The 18,517-nt window shown below is 55.6% G+C and overlaps 11 protein-coding genes across 11 annotated transcripts in view; 4 read left to right on the forward strand and 7 right to left on the reverse strand.

Moving 5' to 3' along the window:
* SNOG_14511 (hypothetical protein) overlaps positions 1-464 on the reverse strand; it is a gene marked incomplete at both ends in the record, with an annotated part of 3,405 nt that extends 2,941 nt beyond the window's left edge. Inside the window, one exon of the mRNA XM_001804643.1 lies at positions 69-464. Within this exon, the coding sequence (XP_001804695.1) occupies positions 69-464 (396 nt within the window). The remainder of the gene's footprint in view (positions 1-68) is intronic.
* Positions 465-806: 342 nt separating this feature from the next.
* SNOG_14512 (hypothetical protein) lies at positions 807-1,071 on the reverse strand (the record flags this gene model as incomplete). Its single annotated transcript, XM_001804644.1, has 2 exons — positions 807-965; positions 1,003-1,071. 2 exons carry the CDS (start codon positions 1,069-1,071, stop codon positions 807-809), a joined length of 228 nt encoding a protein of 75 aa, XP_001804696.1.
* A 724-nt stretch (positions 1,072-1,795) lies between these two features.
* On the forward strand, positions 1,796-4,216 carry SNOG_14513 (hypothetical protein; the record flags this gene model as incomplete). Its single annotated transcript, XM_001804645.1, has 4 exons — positions 1,796-2,059; positions 2,343-2,705; positions 2,767-3,927; positions 3,989-4,216. 4 exons carry the CDS (start codon positions 1,796-1,798, stop codon positions 4,214-4,216), a joined length of 2,016 nt encoding a protein of 671 aa, XP_001804697.1.
* Positions 4,217-4,465: 249 nt separating this feature from the next.
* SNOG_14514 (hypothetical protein) lies at positions 4,466-5,365 on the reverse strand (the record flags this gene model as incomplete). The annotated part of the gene is made up of 4 exons (XM_001804646.1): positions 4,466-4,932; positions 5,015-5,077; positions 5,173-5,238; positions 5,293-5,365. The coding sequence occupies 4 exons, from the start codon at positions 5,363-5,365 to the stop codon at positions 4,466-4,468; spliced, it is 669 nt and encodes a 222-aa protein (XP_001804698.1).
* Positions 5,366-5,619: 254 nt separating this feature from the next.
* On the reverse strand, positions 5,620-8,214 carry SNOG_14515 (hypothetical protein; the record flags this gene model as incomplete). Its single annotated transcript, XM_001804647.1, has 3 exons — positions 5,620-5,840; positions 5,890-8,068; positions 8,137-8,214. The coding sequence occupies 3 exons, from the start codon at positions 8,212-8,214 to the stop codon at positions 5,620-5,622; spliced, it is 2,478 nt and encodes an 825-aa protein (XP_001804699.1).
* Positions 8,215-9,009: 795 nt separating this feature from the next.
* On the reverse strand, positions 9,010-10,432 carry SNOG_14516 (hypothetical protein; the record flags this gene model as incomplete). Its single annotated transcript, XM_001804648.1, has 8 exons — positions 10,285-10,432; positions 10,157-10,226; positions 10,069-10,104; positions 9,877-10,009; positions 9,726-9,824; positions 9,617-9,673; positions 9,125-9,569; positions 9,010-9,076 (listed from the first exon to the last, which is right to left on the reverse strand). Exons 1-8 carry the CDS (start codon positions 10,329-10,331, stop codon positions 9,010-9,012), a joined length of 954 nt encoding a protein of 317 aa, XP_001804700.1. The 5' UTR covers positions 10,332-10,432.
* A 1,032-nt stretch (positions 10,433-11,464) lies between these two features.
* Positions 11,465-12,724, reverse strand: SNOG_14517 (hypothetical protein; the record flags this gene model as incomplete). The annotated part of the gene is made up of 2 exons (XM_001804649.1): positions 11,465-12,512; positions 12,714-12,724. The coding sequence occupies 2 exons, from the start codon at positions 12,722-12,724 to the stop codon at positions 11,465-11,467; spliced, it is 1,059 nt and encodes a 352-aa protein (XP_001804701.1).
* An 863-nt stretch (positions 12,725-13,587) lies between these two features.
* On the forward strand, positions 13,588-13,955 carry SNOG_14518 (hypothetical protein; the record flags this gene model as incomplete). Its single annotated transcript, XM_001804650.1, has 2 exons — positions 13,588-13,793; positions 13,859-13,955. 2 exons carry the CDS (start codon positions 13,588-13,590, stop codon positions 13,953-13,955), a joined length of 303 nt encoding a protein of 100 aa, XP_001804702.1.
* A 436-nt stretch (positions 13,956-14,391) lies between these two features.
* Positions 14,392-15,487, forward strand: SNOG_14519 (hypothetical protein). The gene is made up of 2 exons (XM_001804651.1): positions 14,392-14,962; positions 15,019-15,487. Exons 1-2 carry the CDS (start codon positions 14,515-14,517, stop codon positions 15,456-15,458), a joined length of 888 nt encoding a protein of 295 aa, XP_001804703.1. The 5' UTR covers positions 14,392-14,514; the 3' UTR covers positions 15,459-15,487.
* A 988-nt stretch (positions 15,488-16,475) lies between these two features.
* SNOG_14520 (hypothetical protein) lies at positions 16,476-17,517 on the reverse strand (the record flags this gene model as incomplete). Its single annotated transcript, XM_001804652.1, has 3 exons — positions 16,476-16,748; positions 17,066-17,364; positions 17,433-17,517. The coding sequence occupies 3 exons, from the start codon at positions 17,515-17,517 to the stop codon at positions 16,629-16,631; spliced, it is 504 nt and encodes a 167-aa protein (XP_001804704.1). The 3' UTR covers positions 16,476-16,628.
* Positions 17,518-17,671: 154 nt separating this feature from the next.
* Positions 17,672-18,325, forward strand: SNOG_14521 (hypothetical protein; the record flags this gene model as incomplete). The annotated part of the gene is made up of 1 exon (XM_001804653.1): positions 17,672-18,325. The coding sequence occupies one exon, from the start codon at positions 17,672-17,674 to the stop codon at positions 18,323-18,325; it is 654 nt and encodes a 217-aa protein (XP_001804705.1).
* Positions 18,326-18,517: the final 192 nt, after the last annotated feature.

Consider the following 18,517-nt stretch of genomic DNA (forward strand, 5'->3'; position numbering starts at 1 on the left):
GTTTGATGAATTTGGCTCGGTTGTCTTGTGCAAAGCGGTGAGAGGAGCAGCTTCTTTCGCCGATTCACCTCTTCATTCTTCTGGGCGTTGCGATGCGCTCCTGCTCCGTTCGTCATGACACCGTTCGTCTGGGGGGCGAGCGGCATCTGCGCCATAGCCTGGAGGGTTTCGGAGAGATCATTGTACGTTTCCTGTGATATGCGCAAGAGCAGAGTAGAGAGCGGGTGGTAGTGCTCCTGCGTGATGTGCGCAATCTCGGGCGGCAGTTCTGCGAGCGCGTCAGGTGTGGGAACCAGCGGTGCGGAGACGGCCAAGGCGCTGCCGGGTCCTGTAGAGGGTGCGCCGTTGACCGTGGGCGTGCCCGGCGCAGTCTTGGGCTCTCCGTTCACCATCTTGCCCTCGAAGCTGCGCTTCTTGTTCTCTCCATTGCTCAAACTCGCAGCGGCGCCAGAGTCTTGATTCATGACGAGTCTGCCTGGCATAGTACGGCGCTCTTCCTACAGCCCACTGACGCGCTCGCCGCTGCCCTCTCGGGAGAAGCTTCGGTGATGGCTAATATTTCCCAAAGGCGTTCTGGCTGAAGTGCGCCTGAGACGGAGAAGCGGGTCGCGCGAATTGGCGGAACGTGATGCGCGCGAGGCTGTTGTCGTGGTTGCGCGTGTCGGCGAGCGGTGGGGCGTTGGTGGTAAAGGCCAACGGGTATAGTCGCGCGGTGAAGTTGTTTATTAAGAAACTAAGGGCGGGCGAACGAGTGACATGAACAGAAGGCAAGCGCAGGTGAAAGGGATCAGGTCGGAAGGAGCGGGTCAAAGAAAGTCGGTCGGTCGTTTATCGCATTGTTGGATTTGGATGCCAGCGGGTTCGGCGACGGGATCGCGCTCGAGTGTGGGTTCGCGTGCGCTCCAGGCGGTGATGGGCAGGCGCGCGACGGCGGTTGTGGTGGTGATGTGGAGGAATGGAAGGAGCTGCGTCAGGCAGGCCGAGTCTTGGCTGAAGACCCACGGCCCAAGCCTGATGCCCTGCAGCTAGCAAACGCCCGCCTGTAGCCACGACGGGTCCGCTTGCCGCCATCGCTGAGATAGGTTTGTTTGAAGACACGGCGAGCCTCGCTTTATGTTTCAGAACATCATCACCTTGGCTCGGTCTTTCTCTCAAAGTTTGCTGATCTATCGCGTCATACAAGCCCAGGATTGTTTCTTCCCAGTTTAGCGAAGCACCTGGCTCTCACGTGGCCCGCTTGTGTATGCCTTCAATGTGCAGGTACACAGGTATTTCTTCGGCGAGCATTCGCATTGTACAGATCAATAGACGTGCTCGCTACTCGAACTTCACTGCAAAGGCCTGTAGAAACCGGAACCTATCTTCTGCAGCCTAGAGGCCGAGCGAGGTACATGTGCAAGGCGTACCTCTTGTGCACGCGGCGACGCAAGTAAACAGCGGCTGCCACTCCCGAGAGAGCAGTAACTGCGGTTGCATGTATCGATTCAAGGCCGAATGATGCCCAGCAATCCCATCCATCATCGGCCTGCCTCAATCGCGACTAGACAGTTATCAGATGTCCAGCCAGGTCATGCACCATGTCCATCAGTCTATCGCAACCTATCCACCCACACGGCCTAACCCCCCCATACTCTCCACTTCGCTGCTCGGCGCTTCCCCAGCTTCTTCACCTGACTTGACTGAACTCCGCCGCCTTTGAATGCCATCGCGAGCGTCTCTGACCTCGCCGCCCCGTGTGCCTGCCATGTCTCAGCGGTGACGCACCTGCCCACCCAATTAGCGTTCCCTCCTCGCCATGGTCCCGCGTGCGCCTCGAATCGGCGACTTCGAGCCGTACCGACCCCAGCTGCTGAGAGGTCAGACCGACGACTCCGACACTTCTAAGCTCTCGGTCCCGCTTTCTTCGCAATCCAACGAGGCAGACGATGAGCAGAGCCTGTCTGACCCAAGCTACGATATGGAGTCCAGCGCCGACTCCCCGCAGTATGAGGGCGAAGACACCAGGTTGACCAGCAACAAGGAGCTGTCGGGCTTCTACATGTACGGATGGGCTGCTGAGGTATAACTTCTTTCTTCACTGTTCATGACACAATCTTTGCGCGTCACGATTCCTTTTCGTCTAGCTGCGTGAAGCGCGCGTTGTCCTGGCAAGCTTCACTCAGGGTCCAAGCTATTGCACGTCGCCTGCCACGAGGAACCATGGTCAGATGTAGAGGCATCCTATTCGAAACTGGACAGAAAGGCAAACATGCTCAGACTTCCAGATGCGCGAGCTTCGAATGTACCCTGTCCCGTTCGCGCCTCGCAGGCTGGTTGCGCCAGCATCCACACAGCTCCAATAGCTCCACTTCCAAACCGCAGCTAACACGCCCAAGGTCTTCGTCGTCTGTGGAATCGGCAGCTTCATTCCCGTCACCCTCGAGCAACTTGCGCGCGAAAATGGCGTCCTTCTCTCCGACCGCACCACCCCATGCAAGGCCCCACGACCCATCACACCCTCCTTCTCCGCAAGCTCCTTCGAGGCGCTCTTGAGGCCCAATCCGGAGAAGGGACAATGTGTCGTACATATTCTGGGCATCGAGATCAATACGGCCAGCTTCGCCATGTACACTTTCAGCATCTCGGTGCTGATACAGGCTCTGCTGATCATCAGCATGAGCGGCGCAGCAGACCATGGCGAGATTCAGGAAAACATTCCTCTTGTGGTTTGCCTTTGTCGGCAGTATAGCGACTATGCTGTTTCTACCTGTCGTGCCCAAAGTCTACCTCCTAGGCGCCGTGCTCGCCATCATCTCAAACACATGCTTCGGCGCAAGTTTTGTCCTGCTGAACAGCTTCCTCCCACTGCTCGTCCGCTTCCATCCAACTGTCCGCTACCCAGAGTCCAGCGCCGATACCTCCTACGTAAGCGATGAGGAAGAAGACGACTCCCAAACCCCCACTCAAGAGCGCATCGAGCACGAAGCGCGCTGGGCAAACCACCTTTCCCAGCGCGAAGCCGCTCTCGATGAACCCGCAAACGTAACAACCGCACTCCTCCCCTCCCGCGCCCCCCTAACCTCCCCACGGGTGAAGCCCTCTACCGCACCATCCCAAGAACTCGCCCTTTCCACAAAGATCTCCTCCTACGGCATCGCAATTGGATACATCGCCGCCCTGCTCGTGCAAACAATGGGCATCATCGTCGTCATCTTCTTCCAATCCTCCAACTTCGGCCTGCGCCTCGTCCTCTTCATCATCGGCCTGTGGTGGTTTATCTTCACCATCCCCACTGCGCGCTGGCTACGTCCGCGCCCCGGCCCACCCCTTCATCTCGCGCCGCAAACATCCAATTTCCGCACCGGACTCGCATACTTTTCGTACTCGTGGAAAGCCCTCGCCCGCACCGCCACGCACGCGCGCCTCCTCAAAGACGTCCTACTCTTCCTCACCGCATGGTTCCTGCTCTCAGACAGCATAGCCACCGTGTCCGGCACCGCCGTGCTCTTCGCAAAGACAACGCTCGGGATGAGCTATGCCATGCTCGCCCTCATCAACGTCATCGCCACCCTCTCCGGCGTCCTCGGCGCGTTCACATGGTCGCGGCTCTCCTCCTTCTGCGCACTATCCCCCGTCCAAACCATCCTCTGCTGCATCTTCCTCTTCGAATTAATCCCCCTGTACGGCCTGCTCGGCTACCTCCCCGCCGTGCAGCGCCTGGGCTATCTGGGCCTGCAGCAGCAGTGGGAAATGTACCCGCTCGGCGCCGTCTACGGCTTCGTCCTCGGCGGCTTGTCGTCGTACTGTCGCAGCTTGTACGGCGAGTTGATTCCCCGCGGCTACGAGGCGCAGTTTTACGCCCTGTATGCCATCACAGATAAGGGGAGTAGTGTTTTTGGGCCTGCGATTGTCGGCGCGATTACGGATCGCTGGGGCGAGATTAGGCCTGTGAGTTTTCCCCTTATTCCATATTTGATGTGGGAAGATCTATACTCATATGAGATTCTAGGCATTCTGGTTCCTCGCTGTCCTCGTCGGCTTGCCTTTTCCCATCATGTTGTTCGTCAACGTTGAGCGCGGTCGTGAAGAAGGGGCTGCGCTGGCAAGGAAATTAGAGGAGTTGAGTAGGCTGAGGGACGAGGCGGTTGTTGCGGCGGAGGATGAGGGCGAAGATGAGAATCTTTCGCGGGATGTGAGGCAGGGGCTGGAGGAGAGTTTTTCGTATCAGCGTTCTTGAGCGGTTGCATTTCTTCTTCTTCTTTCTGGCTTGCATAGGGTGGCGTTTTGGGGGCATCTTGGAAACTTATTTTACTGATGCATGCATAAGATGAGGGGATTTGCTTTGGATTCGAGGATAGGCTAATGTTGCGGGTATATGATATAATATGTGCTTGAGGCACTTCGCAACATCTTCCCCGTGCCATCTCGCTCGTGAAATCATCAAAACATCCCTTGATCCCATCTCACAACACCACACCCACATAATCTACTCATCCAGCCCCAACCCCTCCCTCAACTCCCCCCGCGCCTCCTTATCCGGCACCTGATCCTCAATATACCCCCAAACCTCCCCACACACCCTCTCCCTCCTCTTCGCCACCGCACACGCCCTCTTCCACTCCCTCTCAACTTCCTCCCGCTGCTCCTTCGTCACCTTCTTCGCCCTGCCCTCCTTCAGGCTCTGCAAGCGCGCCAGGATCTCCGCCTTCTCGGCCTCGAGCGCGTGCACGCTGGACACGAGGTCCACGGTGCTGAGCGACGAATTGAGTGATGACAGGGAGGAGCGTAGGGTCTTGGCGGTGCTGGTGAGGTGCACGGTTTTGTTGCGCAGGTCGGTGGTGAGGGTGTCGAGGGCGGAGAGTTGCTCGGGGGTGCAGGAGTCGGAAGGGGGTCCTTGGGTGTGGGGGTTAGTGGAGTGAGGGGGAGAGGATGGGTGGGTGGGTGGGAAGGTACCTGGATGGCGTGGTAGACTATCTGCTTGCCTGGGGGTGTTAGTGGATGGGTAGGGTGGGGAGTGTGAGAAAGGGTGACTTACCAGCTGGGCGGCCTTCGATTTGCTTCTGCTCGTGGAGGTCCTTGAGGACTTTTGCTGCGGCGGCTGCGATGCTGGTGTCAGTCGATGGGTGTGTGGGAGAGAGGAGGGATGGTGGTATCAATGGGTAAGGAGGCGAGAGGGGACAGTGAAGGCAGTACCTTTCGTGACCTTGTTATGCAGGTTCGCAGAAACATCAATCGCCGAGTATGGTCGATTCTGCTTGCCTATTCAACATCAGCATTCACGCGTTTCCGACGTGTACGAAATGGGCGACTTACGCAAATAGTGCAGAACCATATCCGCCGCCTCATTAGCCGAAGCCTTCTCCTCGGTCTTCTTGCGTGGTGCCATTGCTTAATCCGTCTCGTAAGTGTTCAAATGGCGCGGAGAGGTGATGTGAAGAAGTTTGATGCTGCGATGTGAAGGTGAGATACTTTCTGTTGAAGCACGCTAGCCACGCGGGTGCGAAGGAGGAAGGAGCCACCCACCTATCCACCAGCGAAACATTGCATTAGACGAACATCACCCTGTTGAATGTACATGTTGGTGGAAGCATTCAATGTGTTCCATTACTCGTTGCTTACTCGATGCTGTGTCGCATCTACTTATCCTCCACGCTCACCAAATTCACGCGACCAGTCCTCAAACTGCTTTAGACCTTCTTTGCTCACGGATGGTCTGATTGTCTGCAAGCTAGCCTGGAAGTCTTTGAACTGTATGGGTCGTATTTGGTCCATCGTCATGGATAGCAGCTTCTCACCCAGTGAGCGCAAGGGTCCCATTGCAGCGTCCTTGGCAAGTGCGGTGATATCAGAGCCGGAGAAGTCTGCGAAGTTGTTAGTAAATACTTTTTGACTCATGACGCGTGAACTTACTCTCAGTAAGCCTCACTAGGCGATCCATATCCCTCTCGCCCAACTCATGCTTCTGGTGGCTTAACAAAGTCTGAAGCTGCTTCTTCCGCACCCAGTCTTCAGGCAGCGGAATGTATTGTCTTCGGACGAATCTTCGCCTTGCCGCCTCGTCGATGGCCCAGGGAAGATTCGTGGCTGCGAGCACGAGCACTCTGGTCGCATCGCCCTTTTCCTTCTCCTTATCACTCATGTCCCTCCCCGCAGCCGCTTTCTGCAGATCCGACCACTGTATGAGAAATTCGGTCTTGATGCGGCGCGTCGCTTCATGTTCGCCAGACCCAGAGCGCGACGATAACAGCGAATCGATCTCATCGACGAAAATGATCGAGGGAGCCAACATCTTTGCAAGCTGGAACAGTGCACGAACAAGCTTCTCTGACTCGCCAAGAAACTTCGACGTAAGACTGCTCGCCGATATTGCGAAGAAAGTCGACTTCGACTCAGTTGCCACAGCCCTCGCCAGCATCGTCTTTCCGGTACCCGGAGGTCCAAACAACAGCATACCGCGTGCCGGCTCGCGCAGCCCCATGAACAGGTCCGGCCTCAGGAACGGGTATACGACCGTCTCTTTCAACGCCGACTTTGCAATCTCCAGACCAGCCACGTCGTCCCAGTGCACCTCGTCTCCTTGAATTACTATCTCATTAAGGATTTGCTGGGCTGCTTGCTTGTCGACGCCTCGCGGAAGGTTTCTCATAATCTCATCTGTCCGCCTCTTCCATTCATCTGACTCCTCCTCTCCTTCTTCTTTGTCCGAGTCGGTGGTCTCTGAGGACGGCTTCGGAGGTAAATCTGCACGTATCGAGTCGCCCCTAGCTCTTCCCTTGCGCGGTGGAGGCATACGCGACCTTTGCTCTTCCTCTGACCCATCTTCCAGTGCTACAGGCTCAGGATTATCCCGACCACGAGTGTTGCGTGATCTTGTGTTATTAATCGGCTGTGCTACCGCGCGGCGTGTTGGCGCCAAACTCTGTGCAGGTGCGAATCTCTCATTGTCCATCTCAATGCGCGATCTTGCTGCAGCAGTCTTTGCCACAACGCGTGCATCTACCTTATTCATAGGGGTCGTGTATTCCTTGCGGTAAGATGGCATCGATATGGGAGGCAATGGCGCAGGATTGTTCTGGTTGCCTGATGCCCGGCCAAGCTCCACTGACTTCCGCGGAATCGGGGGCGCCTTTCGTTGGAGAGTAGGTACGCTGCCAGGCTCCGAATTACTTCCATGGCTGAGTGGCGGGACAGCGTATGCAGTGGCGTTTGAGCCCTCGCCGGCTTTGAAGTAGAACGGTGCTTGCGATTGCTGCGGCTGTGGCGACTCTGCATATGACGACTGCGCACTTGGCTTATCTGCCTTTTCCATCGAAGAGCGCGCTGATGCGGCACTGAGTGACGCTGCAGAAGGGGTTGGCAGGCCTAGACTTGGTCTGTGTGGTGTTGACGTATTGATTGAGCTTGTAGAAGGGGTAGGAAGACCCAAGCCTGGCCTGCTTGATGATGATGCTGATCCAAATCCCCACGCCTGGGTAGCCGCCTTTGAAGCCTCAGGTCGCGACCGCAGTGAACTGGGCATCTTCGAAGCTGACTTGCCCTCCCTTCCAGGTCTCAATGTCCGTAGCATTCTACCCTTCTTCTCTGGTGACGGGGTACGCGACTTCTTCTCGCCAGCAATTCCGGCCGTAATTGTAGATGCGCTCGCGGACTTGGTCAGTTCATTGTCACGTATCGAGCCGGTACCGGAGCTTTTGCGCGGAGCCATGGCTGGTCGTAGAGGAAGAGGCGGCGGCCTCCCAAGGTCACTGTAATCCATGGGAGGTATAGAGGCTCCTCCAAGCCAGCCGGAGGGCGCATCTGAACTGCTCGAATCAAGTGGGTAGCCATGCGGAGGCGGGGTTGGAGCGTTGGCGTCGGGTGTAGGCGATGGCGAGACGAGGCTCTCCTTGGAGTCTTTCCGACTCTTTTCCAGTGCTTCCAACAAGTCCACACGCTCCTTGCACTGTAATTCGAGCTGCCTCAGCGACTCAAAGAGAGCCTTCTCCGTCGACGATGTGGGCCGGTACGAGGTTGGGTTGCGTCGGGCATTGTGGTAGTAGATGTGGTCGAGGGCCGTCTTCCACGATCGCAGCGCTTCCTTCTCGTTGTGCTGCAAGATGCAGTATTAGCAGAGCCCGCATTCCAGCCCCTCTGGCCGCGTTCAGAGATCGGACTCACCTGTCCTTCAAAGTACACGGCAGTGGAGCAGGCTAGGAAAGCCTCATCGTAGGCTTTCTGGGTCGTGTTTGCTCGCATTGCGATATCGTCGTCGGTCGCGAGACTCGTGAATTATGGCATGTGTTGTGGAATGGCGAGAATACGGTCGTAGAGGTCACAATCTAGTGTTTGAGGCTCAGTGCGTCGTATGCGCCGGGCTTGGGTGGTCGCGCCGATGTGTGACGTAGTTGTCGGCCAATGCTGGGAAACTTTGAGCCAACCCAACGCGTGCGGCACTGCTAGATATTAAAGCTTATCGCCCAAAAGATCGTCCTGTGTACCCTTGGCCCCTCACTATGCCAACCCGAGCAACATATCACATGTTCTCACACGTCGAACTCCTAAGGATTGTCTCAAGGATCATGGGATGAGTGCATGTGCAAGTGCGGGTCGGGCTGGGGCTACGCTAGGGCGATCATTTATCGATTACGCACCTCCAGGACTATGTATCTGCTCATAACATAAAAGTCGCTATCGCTCACGCAACAAGTCTCCTATGGTACAGGTGTATCTGCGCTGACCAGAAATATGCGCTCAAAACTGGCTTCAAAAAATCCATACGCCGCCACATGGTCCAATCCGTCCAGTAGCAGAATCCGGTGATGCCTCTATGCCTACGCTAAGAAACTGGATGGCTCCGCAAGATCACTTTTGGTCGACCTGGCTACTCGAAATGCGACACCGAGCCTTGCTCTAGATGTTGAAAAAAAGCGTGGTCCGACTCTCGTTCCCAGAGTCGCGTTATGTATCGTCACAGTAGGTATGCACAAATCGTCCTGTCGAGCAGCCTTGCGGGGCGGAGGGTGGATTGTCGAATGTGAAGAATGGTAGGTGTTATATGGATGTGGACGGGTCGGTACTCCGACGAATAAAAAAGGCCTTGGCCATTTCGTATGCGGACCTGGGCGTGTCAGATTGATCTCACAACAGCGGCCTGCTGTGGACTTACCAGCAAATGGCCGTGCTAGGCATCGTGGTGATGATTCGGGGCTTCAGCCCTCGGAAATAGCCTCCGTATCCTTCTCTTTGGTGAATAATCTTGGCCGCCTGCCATAGTCCGGACACGTTCCTGAGCTCGGCGTCTGCAGCATTTCCTCGCGTTTGCAACAATGTCTTGATGACGTCCAGAGGCGTGGTAAGCCCCGCTGCAAAACCACCCGCAACTCCTCCTGCGAAACAATGTGTGTAGGGGTCGTAGCGTCCGGTGGGGTTCATGACCTTGGACATGGATTCGTATGCCATGAACTGTAATGCGGTGAAGGGCACGGTCATGCACAGTGTGGTCGGGTATGAGACGTAGAATGCGCCAATGCCCTCGGTGCGGAACACCTCCCGCGCGCAGTGGGGTACCGACTTGTAGATGGAGCCGTGCATTTGCATGCGCTGCTTAATAACTGGGTTGCCTTCAGTGCTGCTGGCGCTCGCGGAGTGCGCAACCTACCGTCAAAAGGATTCATCAGCGCATCGCTGGAGATGGTCGCAGCCGCGCCGCTGGCAGCTAGCTGCAGTTAGCGACAAGCTCGAGTGGTTAGATGATTGATCCTGCGCACCTGCTGCAAGAGGATGGTGCTCTTCGCTGCCGCCCTCGTTTCCGCCCAGGGCGTGTTTGGTGGCTTCGTACGAGGCAAAGTAGACGGCATGCGCGGGTCCTGTCGCAGTGTCAGTGCCCTGCAGCAGGGCCATGGGGCGCGATAGACCGACCTGCGCCCATGATAACACTCGATATGCCTCGCCATAAGGTCCGAAAGCCCTCCACGCGCGAGATGGTGACCATGGCGTTGGATATGCCGCTGTACATGGCGCCCGGCGAGGGATTGATGATTTGGATCCTGGTCTTCCGGGAGTCAGCGCTTCGCCCGGGACACGTCAATGGCTGTCGCGGCAGCTGCATACCTTCAGGAGGTCAACGGGGTACATCACCGAGTGCTCCTGTCGTTGGGTTAATATTTGTTTCTACGTGTTCAGCGGGACCGGAGCATACGGCAATGCCCGCGAACGCGCCTGCGAGCATGTTCGCGGTGAGGGAGAAGTTTGGCGGGAGAGCTTCATAGCTGGTGCGGTAGTCAGCGGCCTGTTTCCTGCAGTATTCGTCGTGTAGCGGAGCCGTACTCGTGTTCTTCTTCGAGTGGAACAGCCGGTCGATCATGGGTGGCCATGAGTCGGCCAGGAGTCGCCGCTGCTGAGTCCAGGGTTGCGATTGAAGCGGTGCAGAGACAGGACGGGTGCCGGCGATCGAGGGCACGTGTTGCGCGTGCCGTGGCAGTGATGGGACGTCAATGGGGCGGGTTTGGAGTTGGAGTTACTTTTCGCAGTAATGCACACTGGACTAGTTTGGAACCGAGCGCCGAGGCGCCGTCGCCGTCATGAGCAGCGCAGCTATAAGAGCCCGCACCATCAATTTACCTACGTAGTCGTCGTGTTAGTAGCGATGCCGGAGCACGTTCCTGGCTGCATCATCATCGCATCGCCATTTTTGCCATCTGCATCGCGCTTCTAATGCCGTCATTTACTCTATTCTGCAGCGCACTTCCAGTTCCCTCCCATTTGCTAAGTTGCTTACTTTCCATATGTTTGCAGCCGCGGAGACACTTTCTTCATTGCACCTTAGCTCGGACCGGAGAAGTGCCTCCCGGGGCGTTGAGGGGAACGCATGCACAAATTCGGTGAAGATATCTTATCTGATCATCTCCGTGTTTCGATCCCCGCCCACGCCGCCTATTCTTGCAAACATCGAGACTATTCGTAATAATCTAGGGCAACGAAAGCACGGCACAGAAAGTAATTGCAGAACGTATTGCCAGCTAATGCCACGTAATGTTGGATTTTGGGGACACGCAATGGTCTAGAAATGCTTGCTTATACAGCAGTCTAGAGACAACGCAGCGCCTGACTCGGCGTCCGACGGGCTAGTGCCCAGTGATTCCATAGTATGCAGCAATGCGCGACGATCCAGCCGAAGTACATAGAGAGGGAAGTAGGGACGGCTATCAACGAAGACAGACAACAAACAAGAGTATCCAATAGCCTGGACCTATACACAGTATTGCTAGGCGTCGATTGCGACAACAAGGCCTGGTGTATGGCTTCAGATGCCCCAGTCCCTTTCAGTCGCTGGTGACAACCTGCAGTAGATTAAACTCGCTTCGCCATCTTACAGGTACAGCTGCTGAGAGCGCTACACTACACAACACCCAACAACCCATGCCCTTTTGCGCGATTTGATCACGTTACGTCGACCTGCGGCTGTCGCAACCGACTTGCAGGAACCCACACTGCCATGGGTCGCTCGCTAGCAGTCGCACCGCTTATGCCAGCGTGGAAAGCTGACGACATCCCGGATGTTGGATACGCCAGAGAGGTAGCACAAAAGACGGTCGAACCCAAGGCCAAACCCCCCGTGCGGCACACTTCCGTATCGTCGTAGATCGACGTACCATTGCAATGAGCCACGTGCTACCTCAGACTCGGTCTCGCCCATGCCTTGTGTCGGGAGCCCGTGGTCTTGCATCGACTTCAAAAGCTCGGGTAGCCGGTGCTCGCGCATGGATCCTCCGACCAACTCGCAGAGCTCTGGCACGAGCAGGTCGAAACATGCGACCGTCGATGGAGTCTGTCCCTCGGCTTGCAAGTCAGCTGATGGCGCCATGTAGAACGGCTTGATGTTGCGCGGATAGTCAGTCACGAAGACAGGCCCACTTCGTCCGAGGCTTTCAGCCAGATAGCGCTCGTGCTCTGTCTGAAGACCATCTTCATGCCCAGGTGCAAATTCAAAGGCTGCCTTGCCTTGCTTCACGGCATCGTTGAGATGTTGCAGCGCGGCTTCGTACGTGATTCGAGGCCATGGCCCATCTATCAGACCCTGCCAACGTTGTGCAAGTGCATCACGCGACAAGGAAGCAGATTCGGTGCTGTGATCTCGTGCTCGACTCTCGAGTAACTCTTGCCCAACGACTGAAGACTGTAATTCGGTTGCAACAGCGCGCAACAGGTCCTCAACGACATTCATGACGACTTGCAGGTCATCCACAAATGCTAGTTCTGCTTCAAGCATGTAGAACTCGCTCAGATGACGTGCTGTATCGCTCTTCTCTGCGCGGAACGTTGGCGATAGAGTCCAGACCTTGTTCACTGACTGAGCTAGTGCCTCTAGGTGTAGCTGACTTGAAACAGTCAGGTACTTTGGAGAACCAAAGAAATGATCGTCGTGCTCTTTGGCCTGGTTGGCGGGTTCAGATGTCGACGTGGATGGCGCATATGGTGCAACGGTGAACACCTCTCCAGCGCCTTCGCAGTCTGAAGACGTGATGATTGGAGGGTGGCATTGGACAAAGTCCTGCCTGGCAAAATGGCTAGTCACTTGAGCCGTAACTAAAGACCTTAGGCGAAGAATGAGAGCATTGAGCGGAAGGCGAGGTCGCAGATGGGGAACTGTTCGAAGATACTCGGCGGTTTGGTACTTCTTCTGAATGGGGGAGGTCTACACTCGAGTATCTCAGAAACAAATCCGACATTGGTCGTGACGGCTGACAATAACATACCGCAGCATCATTTTCTCCCAGAATGCGGACGTCATCTACTTGAAGCTCGTGAGATTGTCCCTGGCCTTGTGATGGTGTCCACTTGCCACTGACTGTTACTGCAACGCCAGTCGAAAGCCTGGTCAATGACACGTCAGCAGATTGCAGATTGCAGATTGCAGATTGCAGATTGCACTGGGGTGTTTGACTGACCCTTCTGCTAGTTGAGGTGGCAGGACAGCTTGCACCGTCTGCAGTGTCGAGCCATCGCCAATAGCAGCGAAGGCTATGCGTTTCTGCTTGCGTACAGTGCGTACATAGCCGTTGACCGTCAGGGATTGACCGTCTGATGCACTCGGTTGCGCAGATGATATCTGTGAGGGGGACGGCCTCAGCAGCTCAGCTATATTGTTTGGGTAGAATGTTGAGCTGCAACGATAATGACATGGCGACGTCGCTTGGGCGGCTGCGGCAGACGTTCCCCAGCTGTGACGCAGTAAGGAAGGACGGAATGCGGTCCTTCGAATGTGCAGCATCCAGGTCATTTACGCGAATTAGCACTGCTAAGCCGGCCACTGCGCAGCGTGTGTTGAAACTTGAGGTAGCACATTATCAACGTCGGTGATGAAACTTTGACAGAGAAGGTGGTGCACGGGCCACTATCCGAGTGTACCTGCCTACTCTCAAAATTGAAAGTAGTCGGCATCCCTCGTCATTTCGTCTGTCGTAACACACATCAAGCCCTTGCTGAACACTCTGAAACACTGAGATCCTGGCCTGACCTATGCACCAGATCTAAATCGCGTATCACAGCAGCAATGGGACGGTGGCCCGCCCGGCTTTTGTTTGGCTCTCCCATTGGTCCCACAGGGCCCTGTGCCTCTCCACATTCAAAATGCACACCGATTCGAGCGCCACACATCTGGACCGCCGCTCAGCCCTGGTCCCTGACAGTGTACAAAAGCGGATGCAAACCGTGTACCCGTTACTGCATCGGCTGTTGCGGATATGCTCGCTACGTGGTGCCGTTGTGTACGACTCTGCGGCGGTGAAGACTCTCGCTCGTAGAACAGCCAGCCTTCCATCCGATCACAGGAACTGGTGCATTGACCCTGCATCCCGGATCATAGTGCCGACGCTACCGCTGCAACGCTACCTTTGTGCAGGATCTCAAAGGCGACTGTCATCATCGGGATAGCTGGTGGGCGCCGTCAGATCTCTTTTGAGATGCTTTCACCGATACGGTCTATGCAGATCGCCTAGAGGTCTGGACGATCGATCCTGGCAGCCAACACCCCTGCTCCAGCAAACTCAGCGCCCACAAGTCCTTTTGCGGCTGCGGGTCCCTGGCAGCGTTGCGATCTTGGGACTTGACATTTGCCTCCACACACCAGGGGAAGCCACCAGACACAGCGCGCGGCTGTTTCCGGGTAACTGTAGCCCTGTGCCTACCCTAAATTGCACATGGTCACGACTCAAGCGTCAGTACGGCGTGCAGCTACGATGCCCAAAACCCTGTAGGAAGCACGGGAAGCTTGCTTTGCGCTGAAGTATACCGCTTCTGTGCTCGGCGCATCGAACATGGAGCCTAGCTAGTACGCGGCTCGATCTGAGTCTATAATTTAGTTGCTTTATCACGCCCTTGAACACCTGAGCAGTGATATACTGCCCTTTTACCGGCCCGGGCCCCAGCTCTCAAACGTGCCAGCCGCTCCTCCACTCTTTCTCACTTTCGATTCTGAATTGCTTCGCCTTAGACATTATAGACAATCGCTCACCTGACTCTTGCATTCACTTCCTACTTGCGCTGTTCACGCCTGTGATGGCGCCCTCAAGACCAAAGCCGTCGGAGATAGCTGCCGAGGCAAAAAGAGTGTGGATGCCATATATCTGGAAGAATTATATCAGGGAAGCCAAAACATCATATCTGTACCCGGACGCAACACAAATACGGATCAACGTCGACAAGCGGTCGTCACAACGGACAAGGGTTGCCGTCATGGAAGGTGACCCGGTGACCTACGCTCTGGGCTGGTACCAGAGCCTAGCCAACTCAGATCCAGACTGTAAACGAATACCCGTGGTCAACGTGGCCAACGAGAAGCGGGCCGGGGGAGACTGGGAATCAGGGCTGATGGCACCAGAAGAGTGCTTCGCGCGGAGGAGCAACCTCGTCCACGCCCTCACCATGCCCTGGAATGCCCAAATGGGACGCGAGGAAAACTTCTACCCGATACCCCAGAAAGGCGGCATCTACTCTCCGCAAGTTTGTAAGCTGAAACAGCCCTGGCGTCCACGTGCCGCCCATCTCTAACGGTCCGCACAGTTGTTTTTCGAGGTGGCCCCGAACAGGACTATGCTACGTTCAACGAGATTGCTTCGCTGCCCGTCATCTCTGTTGCACCAGTGCGCCGGCCCAAGCTGGATGAGTCGGGCACAAAGTACTCGTTCGCGCAGGAGAAGGAGCTGATGAAGGAGAAGATGCGGGCCGTGCTTCGAATCGCCTCGTACTGCGGGCACAGGAACCTCGTGTTGGGGGCGTTCGGGCTAGGGCCAATTTTCCGCAACCCGGCCACAGAGGTAGCGCGGATGTGGAGAAAGCTACTGTTCGAAGAAGAAGAGTTCCACGGCGCATTCCAGGACGTCGTTTTCGCCATCGACAGCAGCATGGTCGGCACGCCGTTGAAAGGATGCGCGCCAGACTTTGAAGTCTTCCAGAGGGAATTCGATCCCCAGACGCTGTTTCCCACAAAGTACGGCTGGTGAAATGAATCATGACAACACCGACACAGACACACACGCACACGCACACACACATACACGCACACTTGCCCATTATTCCGAAGGTGGGGTCGCATCAGGATGCATGCTGTCAGTGGCGCATGTGGGGGCCACTACCGGTAGCACGCTACCATAGATCTCATTAAGACGTCTCGGCTATCTGCAACTTGCGCCTTGCTGCAACGCACCAGCCAATCAGTATTCCTACACTGTCACAAGCATTTGGTAACCATCAGGCGCTATCGCCAGTCTCGCTGTCAAACATTTGTCAGGACTTTTGCCATCAGGAAAAAAAAAGGTGGGCGTGAAAGAAAAAAAAGGAACAAGGTTCGAGGCCCTGGAGGCTTGTTCGATTGGGTTTCCCTTGTTGTCCCGCGTCGTTCGCCCGGAACAGTTCACCACGACTCGATGACAGATTGGCGGGAAAAAAAAGAAAGCAAGAAAAACCCTGTGCTGCCCAGGCGCGCGTCTTGAAACAGTAAAACGGGCGAGCACAGGAGAATCACTCCCAGCGCGGCACAGATAGGTAGAATGGAATTGCCGGCATGTGCGGTGTGTCTCATGCTCAGTGTTACGTGACACAACCTACTCCTCGGAGCCCTGCAAGAAGAAGGCGCTGGGTTCAGCCCTGACGGCCTTACTGCGAGGCACCCAGCATGCGTGATTCGACAGAAATGCTCCGTCGTTTGGCACAGCTTTGTCTCGGTCCTTGCTTTGGTTTTGTGAGGACATGCAAGGTGGTTTAATGTTGCTCTTCTCCGGTTGTTGCTGTCCTTGTTCCTGTTCCTGTTCCTGCAGAGTTGTTTGCGCAGAAGCGCTAGTGACGACATTATGCGGCCTGATTGCTGGGCCCCTGCTGGACTATTACATTCGCAGCAAATTGTGCAGAATCTTGATTAGGTCAAGTCCAACGTCGTATGGAGCTGGTGTGTTGTGTGTGCTAGGTGGAATACGCCTGATGAACACCTAAGTTTACACTTGCGAATTGCTGAGGGGTAGGAGTGGTGTGGATGCGCGCCAAACTTTGTTTGCAAGGCGCTGATCTCGCGTTTGCAGCCTGCCACCAAGTCGCAGGCTTGCAGTCTAATGTACTGTAGTATACATAATGTACAGGATTCGTCAAAAGGGCATTACTGGATTCGCTCAAGTTCGCATTTACTTCTGGCCCGGAAGAGGAAGCTGCGGCGCGACGATCTCGCCGCCTTGGGACTCTATCCGCTTGATGGTCTGCTCTCTTTGGTAGTTGACCACCCGCTGCTTCTTGAAGTACTCAACCTGTGACTAGTCAGCCGGATGCTCACCCCGAAAGTGTAGTGGTGACATGGTAGATCCCGCTCGTGAATGCAAATCAGTGTCCACCAGTGCCATTGCGTCCAGCACCCTGGTCTCTGGTTCATGAGGGGAAGGACAAGGGCGCGGAGGTAGCTTGCGCATGCAACAGCCTGAGCGTACACGCAACGACTGTCTAGCCTCGTATTGCGTTTGCCAGCTCCTTGTCGTTCCCCTCCATGTTTGCCAAGTATATCCTGGTGGACTGGGATTCGCAACATTCACGAGCTGAGCCACGCCGCTGTCAACGCAAGTCGACTTACCCAACTATGTGCACAGTTCTTCTCGAACTCCTGATCCAGCTGACCACAGAATGTCTGTGCCTTCTCTCTGCCTGATTTTGTGTTGATGCTGTCAAGGACGTTGTTCTTGTCGAGGCACTCGAAAAAGGCGTCGCGTGCTGCGTAGCACTGTTTCCGGTTCGATCGATTGGGCTGTTCGAATGCGCCGCCAGATGTCTTTGCCGGCCCTCCCTCGTCCTTTGGGCTTGAAGAAAACCAGCCCATGTTCGCGGTATGCTGTGTCAATGTTCGAGGTAGGAAATCAGGTGAGGCGAATTGAGCTGTGACTGGGGTCAGCAGTGTCCGGTAGTGCCTTGCACATTCGACGTATATCGTAGGGGAGTCGTACTGCAATGTCCGCGCGGCAGAAACACTCGTGGTGTGGTTCGTGGTCGTCGATGGCGAAGTTGCGATGATGGCAATGATTTCAACATGGAGCTTGGCGCACGACAGCGGGAGCTATGATGTCGGGGCTTACGTTTCGCCGAAGTGCCTCACAACTCCGTGAACGACTCCAGGCAACCCATTTACATTCCATATCCCCGACAGCGTCACCCCTTCCCTATGTCCCGCTCATAGCATACACTCATGGCGCGTAGACGCCGTCCTCCTCGACCCGGCGCCCTCGCGGACCTCTCCCCGACCCGCATCCTCACCCAGATTGTGCTTCTCCAACTGGCCTACTATGCATGCGCCGCAGTGCTCATTGTCTTCACGGCCATCGTAGCGGGCAAGGAAGTCAGCACGGATCTATTATTCAACTGGCGCAGTCTGCGCGGTGATACCACAGTTGGCTGGACCCTGGGGCTGGTATGGGTGCTGAACAGTCTCATATGGCAAGCATACTTCAAGGACACTTTATGCGCGACACTAATCTGTAACAGTGTCATTTTTATTGTTCTTCTCATCGCGCGATCTAAACTCGTGCTCGACTTCGCCCTCACTATACACTTCATCCATCTCGTCACCACGTCGTTATACTCGCATGCTGTCCCGGCCAATCTCCTATGGTGGATGCTCCAAATGTGTAGCGCGACAGTAATGATATCCGTTGGCACATGGGCATGTCAGTGGCGGGAGCTGAAGCCCATCAATTTTGGCGGAAACAAGGCCGCTGCGAACCCACAGCCCGCGGAGGAGGATGGTGTTGGTGAATCAAGAGGCCGAGGCAGGGGAAGAGGGAGGGACGGAGCGGGCGAGTACGAAATGGCGAACCTGAACGAAGGCGATGATCGAGTGTGATCTTGATCAGAGTTGCATTGCTTGGCGTTTGGGACTGAACACTTCGGCCATTAATCTTTTCAAGAAGCTTGCTATTGAATGCAGCATACCATCTGGCCATTGAACTGGTCTTTTCATTACATCATCTGCCGCGTCAGTGTGCACCTTTTACTATACCCCGAATCTACCCAGTTGAATATAGCTGCTGAGCAC

The sequence above is a fragment of the Parastagonospora nodorum genome (genome assembly GCF_000146915.1).
Source record: "Parastagonospora nodorum SN15 chromosome Unknown scaffold_32, whole genome shotgun sequence".
Lineage (NCBI taxonomy): Eukaryota > Fungi > Ascomycota > Dothideomycetes > Pleosporales > Phaeosphaeriaceae > Parastagonospora > Parastagonospora nodorum.

What these genes read in the sequence shown, in the direction of transcription:
- SNOG_14519 (XM_001804651.1), top strand. Translation starts at nt 14,515, where the DNA reads ATGGCGCCCTCAAGACCAAAGCCGTCGGAGATAGCTGCCGAGGCAAAA. An exon ending in CATCTACTCTCCGCAAGTTT is followed by an intron (nt 14,963 to 15,018) that starts GTAAGCTGAAAC and finishes CGGTCCGCACAG; the next exon opens with TTGTTTTTCGAGGTGGCCCC.